Here is a 21986-nt window from a genome sequence, read left to right as displayed (position 1 = left end):
GAGACCCAGTTTTGTGGTAACATGCATTAGCTTTAAAGTGAGGAATTTTCGTGTGCATAATGAATGACCTTTAGAGAGTGTGCAAATGTGGTTTGGTTTGTTAGTGTGTGCTGTTTTTGCATCTGCGTGTTTAGTGGACAGTTTGTGGTAATACGTAATGACTGTGTGTGCTGTTGCCTGCTGGGCCACTGATGATCTGACTCCAGTGGGCAGCTTCTGTCTGCTCTCAAAACCCTGTCGGATCTGATACAGGACGCTCATGCCTGCTTTACACCTGGGATTAACATCTGCCTCTGTGATCCCATCCATTCAGATACTGTTAGAGATTTCGTAAATATTTTGAATTGGTTTTTATCTTAATATAAGTTTTAATAGTTAATGTCATTATTATTTTACAATCTTTTTTTTTTTTTTTTTTAAATAGATTTTTTTTTTATTGAGTTTGTGTCCTGGATGTGTAGTGTTATTCTTTTTAACATATTTGGTCTGCAACAGTGTCATAAAGATACTATTATAGTTTGTATTAATATTTAAAGTTTTAGTTATATTGTTGTGCATTGTTTTCGTTTTTATTATTTTCATTATTTTATTTTTTTTTATTTTTTTTAATTTTATTTCAGTTTTAGTACATCAAGTTAAACTAAATTTGCATTGTCGTTTTTTATTAGTTTCATTCGTTTTTCATTTTGCGTTGGCAACTAGCTGAAAAAAGTTTACATTTTTATAGTTTTATTTTATTTTAGTTAACATTTATTTTAAACTAAAAATAAAGACAAAGGTTTATCATTAATAAACTAAAATGTATTTTTTAATGGTTAGTTTTCGTATATGTTTTAGTTAATTATAATAACCCTGATCTGATCACATAATTTTATTGTTATTTTAGTATCATTAAGATACTGTTATAATTTTTTGTATTTTAATACATTTTTATTTTTCTATTTTCCATTTTCATTTTAATTTTAAAGTCTAATTTTGCCTTGTTGTTTTTAGTATGTCTTGTTAGATATTATTTTATTTTAGTGCATCAAAACTGAATTTCCCTGGCAAATAGCTGAAAAAATGTTTTATTTTATTTTATTATTCTAGTTAACTTTTATTTTAAGTAACTGATTTTTAATGGTTTTGGTTTAAGTTTTAGTTTAGTTAACCACAATAACCTCAATCTATCACAAGTGCTCAGCTGACAATTGTTTCCATTTTTTTTTAAATCATTTTTTAAACAGATGATTGACAGTTGAGTTTGCAGCCCTTTGTTATTGTATGCAAAGTAAAACATTATGTTAAATTAATTAAAAAGACAAAGGTAGTTACTGTGCATTCAAATTCTTAAGTGAAACAGTAGCTCAGGAAACTAATGACTATAAAAACAAGATATTAGGTTTATTAAAATAAATAGACAGAAATGCAAATATATAAATGGATTCAAAACACAGGAAGACTTGATTATGACATTTGCAGTGCTTTGTGGGAGTGGACGGTCACGGCAGAGCTCTTTTCCTTTTGGTGGATCTAATATGTTATTTTTAAAAATCAATTTCTGCATGGGGAAATGAATGTGATTTTAGTTTGGGAACCGTACGGTTGCACTCTGTTTAGCGCTATGCATTTGTGATCGGTTCACATGAGTGTGATGTCAACACCAGATATAAGCAACCTCAGATACGAAGCGGCACGGTATGAATATGTGACATCCGCATGTACATATGTGTGTGGTTGCCTCTATCTTTCACCATCTGTGCTGCATCTACTATCATTACATTGATGGTGGTAATGATCAGATGTGGCTTTAACACAGCAGCAGCTTTACTGACACAACATAAAATCACATACACGTAGTTTAACATCTCTCAAAAGGCCATCGTGTCAGTTTTTTATGTGCATTTTTAAAATAAAAAATGTAATAGTATTACTTACGGAATGATTTGCTTACTTAAATATGACAATTTAATTCTTACGTACACTTTTGCATGTAGCAGATGCTTTTTAATAGAGCAACATAAGCACACTGGGGGAAGAAAAAGCAGAAAAAGGCCCACAAAGAAAGACCATTCAAGAAATCGTTGACCTACAGTTTGCGGCAATGTTTTTCTCTATTAAGATGTCAAATAACAGAGTGAGGATCTGTTTACACAGGATGTTGTTGGACTCAGTCTGTGGTATATTTTTATTTGTGTACACGTGTTGGATGGACTGATTTGGTCGTTGTGTCACGTCTTAACAGTCTCGCGCCATTAACACTGTTTTCAAGACGCTGACTTGTTGTGTCAACTCAAAAAGCTGAACTTTGAAAACGAACTCATTCTGTGCTGTCAGCTCTCAGCAAATGTGGCTTGATAAAACATCACATGTAGTAGCAGCTGTGACTGCAGAATTTGCAAAAATGCATTTAAGAGGTACTTCAAGCTTGAATTTCTCAGATGGTAAGAATAGTTCAGCTAAGAATGAAAATTAGCAAAAAATGTACTCACTCTCAGGCCATCCAAGATGTAAATGAGATTGTTTATTCATAAAATTTGAAGAAATGAAGCATTGCATCACTTGTTCACCAATGGATCCACTGCAGTGAATGGGTGCCGTCAGAATGAGAGTCCAAACAGCTGATAAAAACATCACAATAATCCCCAAGTAATCCACACCGCTCTATCAGTTAACATCTTGTGAAGTGGAAAGCTGTGTGTTTGTCAAAAACAAATCCAGCATTAAGTCTTTAAACCTTAAACCAACTTTAAACCGACTAACTTTAACTGCTGCATTCGGTAAAATATGAGTCCATAGTTCAAAATAAAGCTGCCTCCAGTGAAAAACTCTGTTTCCTTGTTTTCCTCTCAAATTAAAATCCACCAACTTATTTGTTTAGAATTGTTTGGGACACTTTTCACTTGTAAACAGTGCTAGATCTGTGCATATTTCTCTCCTGATTCAGACAAAACAACTTTTTTACTGGAGAAAGCAACATCATGGATAGAGGATAGAGTATTTTAGCCAGAAGCAACAGTATGAATGACAGATTTGTTTCTTATAAACATGCAGCTTTTCACTTCACAAGATGTTAATGATGGACTGGAGTGGTGTGGATTTCTTGTGGATTATTCTGATATTTTTATCCGATTAGACTCTTATTCTGAGGGCACCCATTCACTGCAGAGGATCCATTGGTAAGCAAATATATTTTTATTTTATTTTATTTTATTTTGATAAGGGCGTAGTGCAACCCCATTTATCATCCTTGTTTTTCATTTAAAAATATTTATTATTTTATTTTATTTTATTTTGATGTAAAAGTGCAAAGTGCAAATCAGTATCCTTTTTATTGGCAAGATCTAACAGACAAAATGTATTTTGTTTTATTTTGTTTTATTATTTTGATCTAATGCAAAATTTCTCCAAATATTCAGTTGAAGAAACAAACCCATCTACAGTTTGATAGTCACTGTTTTTTTTTCTTATGCAAATTCGCCTAACGGGTATTATATTTTAGCTGAAGCATCACTTGCTCACCAGTGGATCCTCTGCAGTGAATGGGTGCCGTCAGAGTCCAAACAGCTAAAAAAAATAACATCATAATAATCCACAAGTAATCCACACCACTCCAGTCCATCAGTTAACATCTTGTGAAGAAAAAGCTGCGTGTTTGTAAAAAACAAATTCATCAAGATGTTTTTAACTTCAAACCGGGGCTACCAGCTAAAATATTATTATAATCCATAATAACGCTTCCTTCAGTGAAAAAGTCCATCCTCTGTTGTCTCTTACATCAAAATCCACACACATATTTGTTGTCTGGACTGTTTACTCTTGTAAACGGTGTTTGATGTGTGCATATTTCTCTCCTGATTCAACCAAGATGACTTTTTCACTGGAGAAAGCAATATTATTGATAGAGGACTCGTTAAAACGTCTTAATGGTAGATTTGTTTTTTACAAACACACAGCTTTCTACTTCACAAGATGTTAACTGATGGATTGGAGTGGTGTGGATTACTTGTAGATTATTGTGATGTTTTTATCAGCTGTTTGGACTCGGCACCTATTCGCTCCATTGGTGAGCAAGTGGTGTAATGCTACATTTCTCTAAATCTTTTCTGATTAAGAAACAAACTCATCTGCATCTTGGATGGCCTGAGGGTGAGGACATTTTCGTTTTTGTTTGAACAGTTCCTTTAATGATTGTTTATGTGTGCCTAAAGTTTAGTTATTTTTTGCTAATTAATGGCGTCAGATGAAGATGTAAAATGAACAGCCCTAATAAACAGCTAAAGTGCAGCGGCTGCATGCGCCTGTGTGTGTGCGTGTTGGAGGCGGCGGTGCATGGTGTCAGTTCTCATCAGAGCAGTATTGTGTATCGAGGCCTTAACAAGCTGCTCATCAGAGCTGATGTACAGTACGGATGCAGTCTCCTGGAATGAGACGATCGCTCCGAACAGATGTGCTTGTTTTTTTGTTTTTTTCCCTCCCGAACAGTTCTGTTTTTGCCAATAGCAGCAATCCGCACAGGAAGCTTCGATTGGGAACGCAGCAGGTTCATGTGTCGTTTGCACACACACGGCTGTTACTGCTCTTGTATTTGTGCCACATGTGCTGAATATTTCAGCAGCCTACGGTTATTCACGGCTCTGTGATTTCCCCCCTCCCCTCTCCGTCTCTATCTCTCGTCTGAAAGTGCCCTGCACAGTAAACAGTGTGAGATAGATGACTGCGTTCTTTCAGGGCTGGTGTGAGAGGAACAGTCTGTGTGACAATTCATGGCTCTGTCCTGCTGTACTCGGCTCTCTGTACAACGACCTCTTGTTTCCCGACCAAAGCCCAGATTCCTCTGAATATCTGCTCTTCACCATGTCCCAGCATATATATATATATATATATATATATATATATATGCATGTGTGTATATGCATTATATATATACACACACACACAACATTTGTTGGCATGGTCTATCAGAGAAAATATACTTTATTTTGATGCAAAAATCATCAAGTATCATCATTTTTGGCATGTCTAACCAACTAATTAGTTTATAACAGACTAATAAACTAGTTCATTTATTTATTTATTATTTTATTTTACTTTGATGCATAAGTGCAAGTCATTTTTGAAAGTCGAACAGACAATTTTTTTATTATTATTATTACTTTGTTATATTTATTTTTTAATCAAAATGGCATAGTACAAGCCCATACATCACCATTGTTTGGCACTGTCTAAAAGAAAAAAAAAATACATTTTATTTTATTTAAGTTTTTGGTTTGTAATGTTATTTTTATTTTATTTTATTTTATTTGTTCATTTTGATGCAGAAGTGCAAGTCAGTACACCATTTTTTTTTTGGCAAGGTCTAAGAGAAAATGTTATTTATTTTATTTTGATGAAAAAGACATATTGCAAACATACATCATTGTTTGACGTTGTTTAACAATTTTTATTTTATTTTATTTATTTATTTTATAATGTAAAAGGCAATAGTCCAAGTCCATACAGCATCATTTGTTGGTACTGTCTAATAGACAAAATGTTTTTATTTTATTTTATTTTATTAATTTTTAGTGTAAAAGGCATAGTGCAAGTTCATACAGCAACATTTGTTGGCATTGTCTAACAGACCAAATGTTATTTATTTTATTTTTTTAAGTAATAATTTGAAGTCTAATTTTGTCATTTTTTAGACATTTTTATAAATTGTTTTAATATCTTTTGTTAGATTTTTTTTTTTTTTTTTTTTTTTTTTTTTTTTTTTTTTATTTTATTTTATTTTATTATTATTTTTTTTTTATTTTATCAAGTTAAACAAATTTTACCTGGCAAATAACTGAAAAAAAATGTTGAATTTTATTTTATTTTTTAATGTAAAAGGCATAGTCCAAATCCATACAGTATATTTTGTTGGCACTGTTTAACAGACAAAATGTTTATTTTATTTTATTTTATTGTATTTTATTTTGTAGTGTAAAAGGCATAGTGCAAGTCCATACAGCATGATTTGTTGGCATTCTCTAACAGACAAGTGTTGTCATAGTTTGTAAGAAGTGCTGTTAGCCATTAGTGATGGTCTGGCTTCTATCAGGGGTCGTATCAAGGTGAATATTGAATATGTGCCTGCAGTTGGTCTCGTGTTTTTGATAAAGCTGACAAAACAAAGCATTTATTGTCAATGGCAGGGCCATATAAAGTCTCTCTTTACTCATGCAATGAAGCCTCCTTTGTGCAGTCAGTGACAGTGTGTGTGTGTGTGTGTATCAGAGGAATTGATTGTGTATTCCCACTTACCCTAAAGGTATTTTTTAATGTTAAGTTTAGTTAAACATCTGTTTGTGATATTCTCATTAGTGCATGTGATGAATTATGGCTGGCATTGATTCGACCATAGACTCAAGCTGTGGGCTTTTCCCACAATGCTTTTCTTCTCATTTTAAACGCTTAATGGTATTAATACAGTCTGACAGTGAGGTATCTGAATGTAACTTAAGCCTGATAAGCAATATTGAAGCATTTTGTATTTTATTAAGTCTGAGTTGAACTTAACTGTGTGGGTCACCGCTCCGCTGATCATGTGTCATCATAATGCACTACTGTAATCAGATGAGGTTTTTTCTGTAATTTAATGGACAGTTCCTTATTTTTTTACTTGCATGTACAGGTTCGGTTAACCAAAGCTAGTTTCACATCTAACAACAAATGTTGTTTCACATGTTCTTTGCACCTGCTTTCTTTTGGGATGCACACACACATGCACATTCACTCTGTGAACCCATTGAAATTTGAATGCTTTTTGTTGTTGTTATTTGTTGATTTGTTAAGGCTGTACTAACAAAAAGGTAGCACAGTGTCTCTGAATTCCTGTCCATGATTCAATGGCTATGCCATGTTTTGGAAAGTTTTCGTTATGTTTTATTATGAACATTTAGCATAGTGTCCTATCGTCATACCCAAGATGTTTTGCAAAATGGAAAAACATACAAATCACTAAATTTAAAATAAATAAATACATAAATGAATGTATGGTCTATGCAAATCACACTTATAAAAATGATAAAAGAAATTAAATAGTTTTCTTTTCTTTTAAGGCATTGTGCAAGTCCATTCAGCATCATTTATTCCTGTTTTTTTGTTTTCTTTGGTTGATTTTTTTTTTTGTGCAATGTTGCCATTTTTTTTTATTTAATTTTGTTTTATTTTATTTTATTTTATTAAGGCATTGTGCAAATCCATGCAGCATCATATATTCCCCCCCTTTTTTGTTGTTGTTTTTTTTTGTTTATTTTATATAATTTTTTTATTTAAGGCGTTGTGCACGTCCATGCAGCATCATTTATTCTGTTTTTCTTTGTTTGATTTTTTTTTTTTGTGCAATGTTGTCATTTTATTTTATTTTATTTTATTTTAAGCATTGTGCAAGTCCATGCATCTCCCGTTCTTTTTCTTCTTTTTGTGCAATGTTGCCATTTTATTTTATATTATTTATTTTATTTTATTAAGGCATTGTTCAAGTCCATGCAGCATCATTTATTTGTTTTGTTTTGTTTTGTTTTGTTTTGTTTTTTTTGTGCAATGTTGCCATTATTTTATTTTAGTTTATTTTATTAATGTAAAAGGCACAGTGTAATCATACAAGATGTTTTGCTAAATGAAAATACACACAAAATGTAAATGAGAACATACATTACATGAATGTTACATGGCATCATAATATAAAAAATAATAGCTGACCCACATTTGTATATCTTGTGTCTTGTATATTAAATGAAGAATTGAAAGTACAATTTGCCATCTCGACTTGCATTGTCCTCCTGAGATTACCTAACATGATTACTCCATACAGAGTAATTGGCAAGGTAATCCCATTACAATGTAGGAATAGTAAATAATAGGCTAACCGATGGCTGTTTTGGAGTGACATCCCTCACAATACCTGTGTGTTTTCAGGCTCCGCTGGTGTCAGGCCACGCCGGCATGAAATTCACAGTCCTGGAAACTCTCGACCACATAAAAGAGGAGTTCCAGCTGTTCCAGGCCCAGTATCACAGGTACAGACACACAACCTTCATTTCACCTTATCCTGGAGGATTCATTGCAATATTATAAACATAAACTCTCCAAATGAAGCCCAACGGACTCCTAAAATCAAACTGATGTTAAAAGCTCCCCGTGTTCATTGATGTTTACTTCTGTTTACTTCATTTTCTGTAATTGCATCTACATTTCCTTCAATTATGTTGTGATTTAGATCTGTATAGATGATCTACGTCCTCTTTGAACTGCGGTCGGGATCACCTGTGCAAAGCTGATGAGATTATCAAAGCGTAATGCTCTAAAATCACTGCAGCGACTAGAAACGCCTGTATTAGCTGATACAGACTATTAGCCAGCTAATCCTGACAGTCTCATTAGGAGCAATTACAAAAGCTACTGAACGTCTTTCTTTAGAACAGCAAACATGTACATTATAAAGCGTGATCGGCTTCAGTAATACAGTATAAGTATGTAGTTGAAACACATTTAGTCTAGAGGTGGTTTTATTTGCACGCCTAACTGACCACTGAGAGCTGTCACATGACCAGCACACAGTGTCACATGACCTCACCATGACCGTGTGTTGTTTTCTGTTTTTTAGTCTGAAGCTGGAATGTGAGAAGTTGGCAAGTGAGAAAACAGAGATGCACAGACATTATATCATGGTAAGTGTGACGTCCAACAACATTACCCATAATGTCCAGCTGTAATTGAGCTGATAGGAGTGGTTGTCATAATTATTTAATTAATATTAAAAATGTATAATAATAATAATAATAATAATAATAATAATAATAATAATAATATATTATATATTAAAAAATTAAATAATAAATATTTAATAATAATTATTTGATTTTTTTGAATTATATATTATGTAAATAATAATGTTTTTTTATAATTATAATTAATATATATAATATAAATAATAAATAAAATTTTGTTTAATTATAATTAGAATTGTTAATAATAATGAATAATAATAATGATATATTATATATTAAATAATAAATATTTAATAATTATTTGATTATATACCTAAATAACTAAAATTAAATAATTATAATTAAATAGTTATATATTATATAAATAATAATATATAAAATTAAATAATTATAATTGAACAATTACATATTATGTAAATAATTATAAATAATTATAATTAATATATATAATATAAATAATATAAAAATAAATAATAATAAATAATATTTTATTAAATTCTAATTATTTAATTATCAATAATAATAATGAATAATAATAATATAGTATATATTAAATAATTAAATAATAAATATGAATATATATTTAATTAAATTATAATTAATATATAATATAAATGATATAATAATAAATAATATTTTCTTTAATTATAATTTTTTAAATATATTATGTAAATAATTATTTGTTTTAATTGATTATAAAATAATTATAAGTAAGGTAATCCATTACAATTTGTGTTTCAGACTACTTTTTGATTACTTTTAGATTACTTTTGACTTTGTTTGTTTATCCCATTAATTTAAAAAGGGCAATCTCATTTAAAAGATGAAAAAAAAATTAAGGAGAATCAATAAAATATGAATGTATTGCTATTGTTTGAGTAGTATGTAATCAATAGAAGGGTAACTGTAGTCTTATTACAAGTATTTTAAAACGTAATATAATCTAATTACAAGTACTTAATTTTTTTAATCTGATGACATAATCCATAATACCCAGCACTGGTATATGAAGTTTAAGGATTTTGACAATTTACATTAATAATTGTGAAATTTTAAGTTTATTGAATTTAACATATTGATCTAATTAAAATAAATTGAAAAATACTGAAAATAAAAGACTATTTTAAAAACATTGACAGTGGAAATAAAGATCTGTTCTTAAGGCATTTGATAATTTTGAAATTGATAAAATCAATAAATAATTTTTCAGTTAATTAATAAAGTTGCACAATTATTGGTTGATGCCGATCATTTTAAATTGGCCAAAATTGGGATCATTAATGGCATAAGCTCTTTCACAACTAAAAGGTGGGGACAAGTACTGAAAAATGATAAGTGATGTTAAGATGCTGCAGCTCATTTGATCAATATTGAACTCATACCCCGAAAGCACGATATAAATCACTTTGGACAAATGATGATCTACACACATTAATATGAAAGAGAAATGAGTGTCAGGTCGTTCATTATGAATATGGGTCATTTTTGGCCTCTGGTAACACACGTGGAGCATTTCTGTCAGGTAATTGTGATTTATGTTGTGTAACTGAACTGCCCTTGTTTCCTTCCACAGTATTATGAAATGTCTTATGGGCTGAACATTGAAATGCAGAAGCAGGTGAGTGACTGATGTGCCGTTTGCAGCCTGATTTCATTACGGATCAGCATGATCTCTGTGTAATGAGCTTTACGATATGAGGTGTCCTTGTGTGCGGGAATTATGGGTTCTGGTTGGCAGGTTAGTGATGGCACTGGATGAACCAAACACTAATTGCAGGACGATCATGTTCAAGGGTTTGTTAGGGATGGAATGCTGGGATTGAACCTCAACTGTCATGTCAGCAGCACAGACATTTACGCATTAGATTTCAGGTGTTACGTGCATTTCAAAAAGCCTGTTCTGCTCACCAAGGCTGTATTTATTTGATCAAATTATTGTAATTTATAATAACTGTGCTCTATTTTAATATATTTTAAAATATAATTTATTATTGTGATGCAATGCTGAATTTTCATCACCATTACTCCAGTCTTGAGTGTCACATGATCCTTCAGAAATCATTCTAATATGCTGATTTTGTGGGAAAAATGATTTTACTGTAGTCAGAACTGTACTGTATGCATCTGATGTCTGATTCAGTGTTTTGTTGGGTATTTATTCTGAAGCAGGTTTTAAGCCTGACTACTCAATATGAGCAAACACACACACACGCTAGAGTGGGCTAATCCAGATAAGACCCCTGCATCTCTCCTCGTTTTCCAGGCCATCTGTTGGAAATGCCTGGATTTGAGAGTGTATGTGGGTCAGAGTGTGTGGGATCAGCCTGTATGGAAGAGTGTACATATGTGAGCTGTGTGTGTGTGTGTATGTGTGGACGCAGTGTATTAAAAGCACCTCTGGCACTCAGGAAAGACCCTTTGTGTGTGTTTATCTTTCTATCGTTCTGTCTATCGTTCTGTCTATCATTTTCATTCTATCTATTGTTCTGTTTTATAGTTTGTTTTATCATTCTATCGTTCTTTCGTTTGTTCTGTCGTTCATTCTATCATTCTATCTCAGCGTTTTATCTATCTATCATTCGTTCTATCGTTCATCATTTTATCATTTTATCTGTCTGTAATCTATCTATCGTCCTATCATTCTACCATTCTATCTATCATTCTGTCATTCTATCTTGTTCTTTCTGCCGTTAATCGTTTTATCATTCTATCGTTTGTTCTGTCGTTCTATTGTTGGTACTATTGTTCGTTTTATTATTCTATCTTTCATCATTTTTTCTGTCTAACGTTAGTTTGCTCTATTGTTCATCATTTTATCATTCTATCGTTTTGTTCTATCGTTCGTTCTGTCATCTATCTATCATTCTATCTTTCATCGTTTAAAGTATATGCAAAGTATCATTCATCATTCTATTGCTCTGTTGTTCTTTCGTTTGTTGTCATTCTATCATTTTATTGTTCTTTCTTTTTATTCCATCTATGTATCGTTCTATCGTTCCATTGTTCTACAATTCTATCATTCTGTCGTTCTATCTATTGTTCTTTCTTTCATTCATTTTATCATTCTATCATTAATTGGTTTGTTCTGTCGTTCTATCGTTCGTTCAATCATTCCATCTTTCAGCGTTTTATCTATTGTTCGTTCGCTCTGTCTTTCTGTCATTTATTCTGTCTGTCGTTCTATTGTTTCATTTTGTCATTTTGTCCTTTGTTCTATCGTTTACAATTTTATCTATCTATCTATCTATCTATCTATCTATCTATCTATCTATCATTCTATCTATCATTCTATCATTCTGTCCTTCTATCTATTGTTCTTTCTATCATTCACCGTTTTATCATTCTGTCTTTCTTTCGTTTGTTCTGTCGTTCTATCTATTCTGTTGTTCTATCTGTCGTTCTATTGTTCCAGCATTCTATCTGTCTACCTATCTATCTATCATTCTATCTATCGTTCTATCTATTGTTCTGTCATTCTATCTGTTGTTCTTTCTGTCATTCATTTTATCATTCTATCGTTCTATCGATAGATAGATAGATAAAATCTCTCAGCATTTTATCTATCTATCTATCTGTCTATCTGTTTATCCATCTATCTATCTATCTATCTATCTATCTATCTATCTATCTATCATTTGTTCTATTCTGTCATTTATTCTATTGTTCTATTGTTTCGTTCTGTCATTCTGTCTTTGTTCTATCGTTCATCATTTTATCATTTCATCGGTCTGTCATCTATTTATCGTTCTATCTATCATTCTGCCGTTCTGTCTATTGTTCTTTCTATCATTCATCGTTTCATCATTCTATTGTTTCGTTCTGTCATTCTATCTACCATTCTGTCTTTTATCGTTTAAAGTATATGCAAAGTATTGTTCATCATTTTATCATTCTGTCGCTTTCGTTCTTTGGTTTGTTGTCATTCTATCTATCATTCCATCATTCTACAATTCTATAATTCTGTTGTTCTATCTATTGTTCTTTTTATCATTCCTTTTATCATTCTGTCGTTCTTTCGTTTGTTCTGTCGTTCTATTGTTCGTTCTATCATTCCATCTTTCAGCGTTTTATCTATTGTTCGTTTGCTCTGTCTTTCTGTCATTTATTCTATCTATTGTTGTATTGTTTTGTTTTGCCATTTTGTCTTTCATTCTATCGTTCATAATGTTCATAAATCTATCTATCTATCGCTTACCATTTTATCATTCTATCATTCTTTCGTTTGTTCTGTCATTCTGTCTGTTGTTCTGTCGGTCATTCTATTCCGTCTATCTTTCATTGTTTTAGAATTTGATCAGACTGTGTATCTATCTATCTAGCATTAGCTACTGTTATATTAGGGAAACAAACCAATAAACCTCATTTATGCTGCCTGTTTTCTTTATTGTGGCGTCTGTTGTTTGATGGGAATTTGTGTGTGTTTGTTTCTGCAGGCAGAGATTGTAAAGCGGCTCAGTGCTATATGCACTCAGATCATTCCGCTGCTGTCCCAAGAGGTGAGCAAACACACACACACACACACACACACGCTCATCCTCTCCGAGCTGCTCTCCCCCACGGGCTATTTACACATGAATTATTTACAGCAGAGGTGGTCATCAACAGAGAGCTTCCAATCGCCCACCTCTTTCCTGGATCAATATTTCATACTGTTCTTTTCTAAGCCACGCTGAGTGGATTTGGTTATTTTGTAATCGTAACGCCCTCTGGGAACAGCAGGCCTGCCACAGAGACAACAACAACTCTTTTCAGTTGACCTGCTGTTCGCGGCACATGCGCTTCTGCTTTGTTTGTGGTTTTTCACAATGAAAGGTGCTGTCGTGTTGCAGGTTTCGCCTCGGGTGTAGTTTTGCATGTTTGGTCTTGATCTTTGAATATCTTCTCTATTAGCTGGTTTGTTTTATTCATGCTTCACGTGTGGCGATGCATGCTGAATTTGTGTGCTCTTGCAGCATCAGCATCAGGTGGCTCAAGCAGTGGAAAGATCCAAACACGTCAGCATGGCCGAGCTCAACGCAATCATCGGGGTGAGTCTGTTTTCCTTCATGCCATGATAGATTGTAGATAATGTTAGATAATGTCATCTAATGTTTCTTGTTCTAAGACTTTTGGCATACAAACTGTTTTTACCAAAGACCAGTCTATATATAAAAATGTCAGGTTTTACATTGACTTGACATTTTGCTCTCCATTCATCCTTTGTAGCAGCAGCAGTTCCAGCATCTATCCCATCATGCCCCGGGCTTCCCTCTGACGCCACACCCCTCAGGCCTGACCCTGGGAGCCGGTGCGGGCCTCATGGCTCTCCCGGGGGCCTTCCCGTTCCCCCCGCACCTGGCGCCTAAAGATGACATCGCTCACCCTGAGCCCCTGGACTCCAGAGGTATGTGGGAATCTTTTAGCGGTTTCAAGTTATGGTAGTATTTCTTTTATGCCCTTTAATTTATGCAAAATTACTGTTACTATTATTACATAAGGCCTGACAGTGTTTTGCATACTATATAGTACGGTATGTAGAAGTATGTATGTTCAATCATTGTATACAAAGAGCCAACTCAATTCAGATCTACGGTTACATCTCATGAATTAACAGCTCAAATGGCAACAAATTATAGATAAATTTATTCAAAAATTCAAGCTTACATTTCTGGTTTTTAAACCTTCTGGAAAGCCCCATAGAATTCCATTAGACGTGCATTATGGTACGATTTTTGCTTGATTGTCTGTGAGCAACAGCATGCCAGAGATTTTATCCATAGACGTTAGTCTGAAATTAATCCGTAATATTCCTGATATATATTGCGAATGTTCGAGATAACAGGATCATCATGTCTCATTGCTTCTGTGTCTCTCTTTATTTCTGTAGATGGAGCTCCAAACAGGGTGAGTAGTTATGTTCTCATTGGTTCATGCATTAGAGAAGTAGATTATTTGTGTGTTTGCATATAAGGATTGCATTGCTAATAGGATTTCATGTTAACTGGATTTTTGTAGAGTTGCATTTTCTAGATACAGAATTATAAAATATTTTTGACATGCACTAGATTGCCATGGAATTAGTTTTTGTTATTTTTATTATTGTCAAATTTGTAATTGTATTTTTCATTTGTACTTGGTTTAATGTGTAATTCCCATATAAATCATGCAAAAATGATTTGACCTGCAGAGCTATAACCTTGGAGTCTGTTTACTTTTCATTCCTGAGGTTACAAAAGCCAAAATCAAACTTAAAAGCTATTTGCATTTGATCAAGCTTCAAATTAAATGATTTTTAATAATTCCAACAGTTCAGACTTTCTATTATCAAGCCCCTTTCTTCCTTCCTTCCTTCCTAAAAAAGTTTTTTTTACATATACAGTATGAATTATGTATGAAATTGGCTAAAGTCATCTGATACAGTATAAAGGTTCAAAATATGCATTAATATACTTATTAACTTTCGATATCTAGAAAAATATTCTAAATCTCTTTATTTATGGTTCTAACAGAGATGCTGCTGTAATGTTTACGCATAATGTTGAGGCTGTTTTTGCACATGCAAATGACATATAGCATCTTTTATTTGTTATGAATAATCAGATTTTTTTATGCATTTATCAAGTTGCAAATAAAAAGGAAAGAATTCAATCTGATTTTTAAGTAACAATTTTGCTCAAATTACTGTTATCGTGTTATAAAATTTCACTGAATAAATTCCAGTGTTTGAAATCACAACTATATCTGCACTATGACAATAAAGTTGAATCTAATTAAATCTAATCTAATCTAATATAGAGCCATAAATAATATAGAGGTTACTAATATTTTTCTAGATATTAAGAATGATTATGTATATTAATATTTGTACATTTTAAATATTTAATGAATTCATAATTTAAACATTTTTTGAATGAAGAAGTTTGAAACTAGACAGTCGTTCGACTGTTAAAAGAATCATTAATTTAAAAATATTAAATTAAATTAAATATTTAAAAATAAATTAAATGAATAAATGAAAATGTTGTGTGTGTTTCAGAGCGGCAGCGGCTCTCCGGTGGGTCATCGGTCAGCGGGGCTGCGTCTGGGTCTTCCTCCTCCTCCTCCTTCCTCTTCCTCATCCTCTCATGCTGATATGGACAATAAACGGGGCGGCGCAGACCAGAGCAGCATGGGACGGACGCGACGGGTAAGTCGAGTCAAGACCAAACGTCCTGTTTCCTCGGTTTACAGTATGTAAGCGTCTCTTTTAAGATATGTTTGAGTTCATCCTGAAGTCTGTGTGATTTTCGCTAGTGCTTCCATGTTCGGCTAAATTACATCACAAGACTGCAGACTGCGATTGAATATTAATGCTCATTATTTATTTAAAGTGATATCATTTCATCCCTGATTCACTGACTTGTGAATTCACTCGCCAGACCAGAGGATAAAACTGCTCTTTCATAGCTCTGGAGGCGTAATGCAGCTTTCAGTGTCAGTTTAAGTATCAATAAATCTCAGATGTTTCTCCCACAGTTCCCTTGGAGAAATAAAATAGAGAGTCAATAGTTGTCACACAGTAGGATTATAGACCTGTAAAATTAATGTGGATAGAATAGCGCGGTAATTTAGTTTTAGTTAATATTGAGATCAGTGTTATTTTACTGTTATTTATATAATTATAGATTTTATTAGGTTTGTAAAGGGGTGGAAAATTTCTGGTACATCCAAAAAATCCTGGAAAGTTTTTAAAATGTTTCAGGAATTTTTAGTGTTATATTTTTCAATTTTGTTTCATTTTTAGTTTTGTTGTGCTTTTGTTGTGTTATTAATATTTGTTTTAGTTTGTATTTATTTCCAGTTATTTCAGTGCTTTCATTTAGCATTCAGCATTTCAAATTCAAATAAAAAAAAAAATATATATATATATATATTTATTTTTGATTGTATTTAGCTTTATTTTCTTTGGTTTCTTGACAAATCTGAGGACAGTTTGAGAAATGTTTGCGATTACTGGAGAAACATCCGAGAAACGAGATTACTCCATTTGTTTTCTATTTAATCTCGTCACTGAAGTACTTAACGCTCATGATTGCTTGGTCTGATCATGTGTTTCCTGCAGGAAAGTGGCGGTAAAAATGAAGACGCTCTCAGAAGAGATGGCACTAAAGAGGTGTGAGAACGGTTATTCGCTTTGTTTCTTTTGTTGTGCAACAGTCTGGTTACATAGTTATTCATTTCCTGGAGCTGAAGAATAGCCTGCAGCTGATTGGTCCGTTTAAATGAACATTCCGAGGCATGACACGTTATTGGTCGCTTCAGTTGTAAATACAGTGTATATGGAAGGTTTATGTACAACGTTTATGTTTAAAAAAAAAAATAATAATAAAGACGTTATGAGTTTTTTATTTATATATCTGGTAACTTTCATTGACAACATTAACAAGTTTTATTACATTATATAATGTTTGATAGATCATTAGTTCTGTACTTTAAATATCTAGAAATGGCATGTTCATATTTGAAATTACAAAAGCTATTGATCAAACACTATATAATCTTTAAATTAATTACTAATGACCAGGTTAATAAATCAGAAATTCGCTAGGGTATCACTAATTGTTAACATATGGAATTAGTACTTTCAGCAGTTTTAAAAATATTTTTGGCACAAACCAATCCATTCCACGTTGTTCGTCTATGCTTTAAATTTTACTGTAAATTATACTTTTAAATCTCACGGCCTCATTTGAAGGGGTCATATTTTGGCGACATTTGCATGGGCAAACACTGCTGTAGTTGCTTTCAATAAAGGTGGTATGATTTGAAGTTTTGGATGTCATCTTGCACCGTCTGTGTTTGCAGAAAAGTGCATCACCTGCAGGAGTCTCTCCCAGATCGACGGAAGGGAACGGACTGAACAGCTCTCCGGTCCTCCGGAAGAATCCGTCCAGAGAAGGTTCTTCATCCCCTCGATCTCAGCCACGCTCACCCGGACTCTGCAAGAGCCCCACTCAGGTACGGAGACGCTACCTGACACACAGATGATCATTAGGAAATCATCTCAAACATTTTCAATAGGAATAGGTCCTAAAACAGACATTTGATGTGTTTAAATACATTCTTTTAATGCTATTTGAAGTTTTTGATCAATTATATTGTATCAAAAGTCTCTAGGGTCCTATGATTTCCATGATACACAATCACAAAATCCAGTCATGAAAATGGATTATTTATTTATTTAATTTTTTTTTTCTAGAATTTCACTGAGAAATTATGATTATATACAGAAACTCAAAGGTTTTCACTACAGCTCCCCATAATAAAAGTTTGGTTTTATTAAAGTAACAATAACAACAATAATACAGTTAATTATTTCTTATAAAGGAATATCACACATATTCAAATTTAAATGGAACACTAAACCTTTGTTGTGCAGCACTTTGTTTGCCAAAGAGTGACATGAATTGATATAAAATAAAAGGAATTTATTTTGATTATAGTTTTATGCGTTTATTTGATTACCAGAGTTGCTGAAAATAAATATAAAAAATCAAACAGACAAAACCGCTTTCATAGGTAGTATTATTAAAATGTAAAGAAATTATTATTTTATTAAAGTTTTGTGAGTTCAGTAATGGAAATGGAAAATCATGGAATTTTGGAAAAAATGAAAAATTAAATTAAATTAATGTTAAAATTGTAATAAATTATTACATTGGTAAATGTTCATAATTTCACTGACTATACATTCTTTTTGATTATTAAAATTTAATTAATAATAAAAAAAAATTGTAATCCAGAAAACACAGAAATTGGGGCCAAATAATTTTTGAAATGGAATTTTTGAAAACTCAAATCACATTTCACAGAGCCCCATTATTGTTAAAATTTTAATAAATTATTGCATTGTTAAAATATTGTAAACTAATAACTAATTTTTTAAAACAGAATTTAAGTAAACCAGTAAAAGTGTAATCTAGAAAACTTAAAATAGAACATAGAATTAAAAAAAATTGTGGGGAACATGTGCTTTTTCATATTGTTGTTAAAATTACTACTAAAAGATTATACTGTTAAAGTTTTATGTATTCAGTAGATTAGACATCTTTTTAAATGAAAAACCACAGAATTTGGGAAAAAATAAAACCGCTTTAATAGGGTCCTAGATATAATATCTATTTATAAATTATAAAAAAAAAGAAGTTTCTGTGGACATGGTTTAGTAGTTTCACTCTGTGTGTTTTCAGGAGAAAGTGAGATCTCCTTCTCCTTCAGCGTCCCATGAATCACTCTCTCCTGGCTCTCCGGCACCTCCCCGCCCTCTCTCGTCCTCCACCCGTGGCCCGTCTCCCGCTCTCAAACACTAGGTACGTCCTGACTCATGCTTTTACCACTTACAGTAAACGTGGGCGGCAGGGGGATGGTTTTTAGTCGGATGTGATTTCATCTCTCGCTCGCCTCCAAATGGTTTTTCCAATTCCTGCAATTCATTTTTGGTGACGAATGGTTATGCACCTTGACGTCTGGTTTTTCTCACAGGACCCACTCCTACCCATGGAGTGAGACTAGTGAAAGACAGCCGCTACCCCTCCCCAGCCCGCCCGCCCCCCAGAATGCACGGGGCCAGTCCCAGAATGCACCGGGTCGGCCCCAGAGCGCTCGGGCTTGGGCATCAGGTGCCTTGTCAGAAGCCCTTCATCCGTCCTCGTGGCCCTCCGAGCCGAACTCTGAGTGAACCGCATCTGTTCTCTCACACGCCGGGCGTAATCAGCCAATCAGCTGTCTGGCAGCTCTGTCAGCCAATTAGAAAGAAAGCTGAATATTCTGGTGAGTAATATATATTCTGCTGTGGGTGTGTGTATATGTATATGAGTGTGTGTGTGCGCGTGTGTTTGTGTGTATATTAGTGTAATGTATTTCAAAAGTATATAAAATGTTTTATCTATTATATATATATATATATATATATAACTTTTATGTAATATAATAAATAATATGATAATGTTAATAAGTATATTTAATATTATCATATTATAATATGTAATTCATTTTATATATATTTTTTAGAATATATTTTTTTACACAACACACACATACAGAATGCATCCAGAATGCATAGTAAAATAAATAAAAAATAGGTATAGATTTTGTTAAAATATGAATTTATGTTTTTATTAATACATATATTTATGTACACAGACAAATGTGCATTTAAATAATGCATTAAGGAATGCATAAAAATAGATTTTAACCTATTAATATTATCATATAAATTATAATTTTCTTTAATAATATGTGATATATATTTATATATATATATATATATATATATATCATATATATATATATATATATATATATATATGAAGAGTTCATTTGCAAGTAAAAATAACAAGAAAAAAACAGCTAACACAATAAAAACATGATAATATCATTTAAAAAAACATGATTTTTGCAAATTAAAAAATGTTTTTGCAAATAAACTGTTCATATATATATATATATATATAATGCATCAAATAAATACATTTTATTATATTACTTTATTAATGTTACTATATTACTATTTTCTTTTTGACAACAACTCATGGTGAATATACATGACCATTTTGTCTAACAGATTATATTGTCTAAAACTATATATTTACTGAAACACCTTTTTAGTAAATGAATAATGAATACTAATAATTTTCAAAACTGTACATTTGTAACTCATTTTACTTTTGTAATGTAACACGTTTCCGAGTAAAATCGATATTCAGTGAGGAAAAAAAAATATAGTTTGGGCTCTTATCCATCTGTAATTAATTTTGAATTATTAAAGTGGTATTTAATAATCATTAGTTTCACGTGGGTATACCTAGATTTTGGTTTAAAAATTATGAAGAAAAAAAATGTATATAAAAAAAAACAATAATTCCTAATATTTTTCAGTCAGGTATTAGTTCTGTAGTTATTATGAAAGATTAGATACTCTGTTTGCCATATGAGTAAAATCATAGCTTCATGAAATTGTTTTTAAAAACAGTTTATTTGAAGATAATGTAATGTCCTCATGTAATGTTTAATCATTTTGTGGGCTATTAAAATGTCAATTTTTCCTAAAAGCGTGATAACAGCAAAATATTAAAAATGAGAACATAAATCCAGAATCATCTCTCATGTCTTCAGCTCTCCTTAACATCTCCAGCAATCCTGCACCATAACTGCGGCTAATACTGCGTTTCTGTTGTGTAATCCAGCGTGCTTTGTTTTGTCTTTCAGTGTGACAGGCAAATGGAGGCAAGATACGGGCTTCTCCGTATCATCTCCCACACAGAAATGGACTGAGATGCTTTTACTGCCAATTTTGTGTCAAAACGAGTTCAAAACAAAGACATGGAAACTTCCAGACAAATGGACATTGAGGTTTTCCTGTTACAGCGCCATTTCACTTTTTCCCCCCAAGAGCTTTCGACTGTGTCAGAAGCAAGAGCTGGAAACACCCCGAAGTCGACGCATCGTTTCCCCTCACTGAAGCAGACTTTAATAAAACTGTCATTTTGAGTGTATAGCATTAGTTTCACACAGTATTCAAAGAGAAATTATGCTGTTTTTGCTTACAATAAACAGGCTTCTGTTGTTCATATATGAATACTCACTTTATGACACTAAATGAAGCAATAAAGCGCAAGAGTCTGTGCTGTATTGTGAATAAAATGATCAAAGGGCGATGTTAGCGTGTTTATATTCACAATACGGCACAATCGCCAGTGCTTTATTGCATTTGAAAATCGTTAATGCATAATAAAGACATATTAAGTTTGATTAAAATATCATTTTATTAAACAAGTTCATGTGTCCATTTCTCTCCTGTAGATAACATATGCAGAAAATCACCTAGAATTTAGTAAAAACTAAACAAAATAACAATTCTTTGTTTTTTTTTTTGTTTTTTTTTAACTTCTTTTAAATTGTAAACCAGGACCGTTCAGGCTTTGAACAAACTGGAACTGGCAATCTGTTGTTGTACTGCTTGATTTCAACACTAGGCTGCACTATAATCAAACACATATCAGTCTGGTTGGTTTATGTTTGCTTTTCTCCATGTGGAACTAGTTATAAGGTCTTTAACCCCAATCTAGACAAATGCAGTGGCTTGACTGTTTATTTGCAAACTTTTCCAAAATGCCATTAATGCTAATCATTAAAAATGAGTTGAAACATGTTGAAACCTGCTCAGTTGACGTCAAATTTGATGGATTTAGTGCATCTAAAATCATTTAACAGATGAGCGAATGTTTTGGCTGA

The 21986-nt window shown here is 32.4% G+C and overlaps 1 protein-coding gene across 1 annotated transcript in view; it reads left to right on the top strand.

The window, feature by feature from the left end:
- tle2c (TLE family member 2, transcriptional corepressor c) overlaps nt 1–21527 on the top strand; it is a 24052-nt gene extending 2525 nt beyond the window's left edge. The window contains exons 2-14 of the mRNA XM_051128230.1: nt 7924–8024; nt 8612–8675; nt 10309–10353; nt 13169–13231; nt 13688–13762; nt 13941–14118; nt 14602–14618; nt 15751–15900; nt 16816–16866; nt 17559–17711; nt 18944–19063; nt 19236–19523; nt 20961–21527. Of these exons, the coding sequence (XP_050984187.1) occupies nt 7924–8024; nt 8612–8675; nt 10309–10353; nt 13169–13231; nt 13688–13762; nt 13941–14118; nt 14602–14618; nt 15751–15900; nt 16816–16866; nt 17559–17711; nt 18944–19063 (1017 nt within the window). The 3' untranslated portion in view covers nt 19236–19523; nt 20961–21527. The remainder of the gene's footprint in view (nt 1–7923; nt 8025–8611; nt 8676–10308; nt 10354–13168; nt 13232–13687; nt 13763–13940; nt 14119–14601; nt 14619–15750; nt 15901–16815; nt 16867–17558; nt 17712–18943; nt 19064–19235; nt 19524–20960) is intronic.
- Nucleotides 21528–21986: the final 459 nt, after the last annotated feature.

This window comes from Labeo rohita, chromosome 2, assembly GCF_022985175.1.
Source record: "Labeo rohita strain BAU-BD-2019 chromosome 2, IGBB_LRoh.1.0, whole genome shotgun sequence".
Taxonomy (NCBI): domain Eukaryota; kingdom Metazoa; phylum Chordata; class Actinopteri; order Cypriniformes; family Cyprinidae; genus Labeo; species Labeo rohita.
The sequence above is the reverse complement of the archived record's forward strand: the minus strand, read 5'-3'. Positions and strand labels throughout refer to the sequence as shown.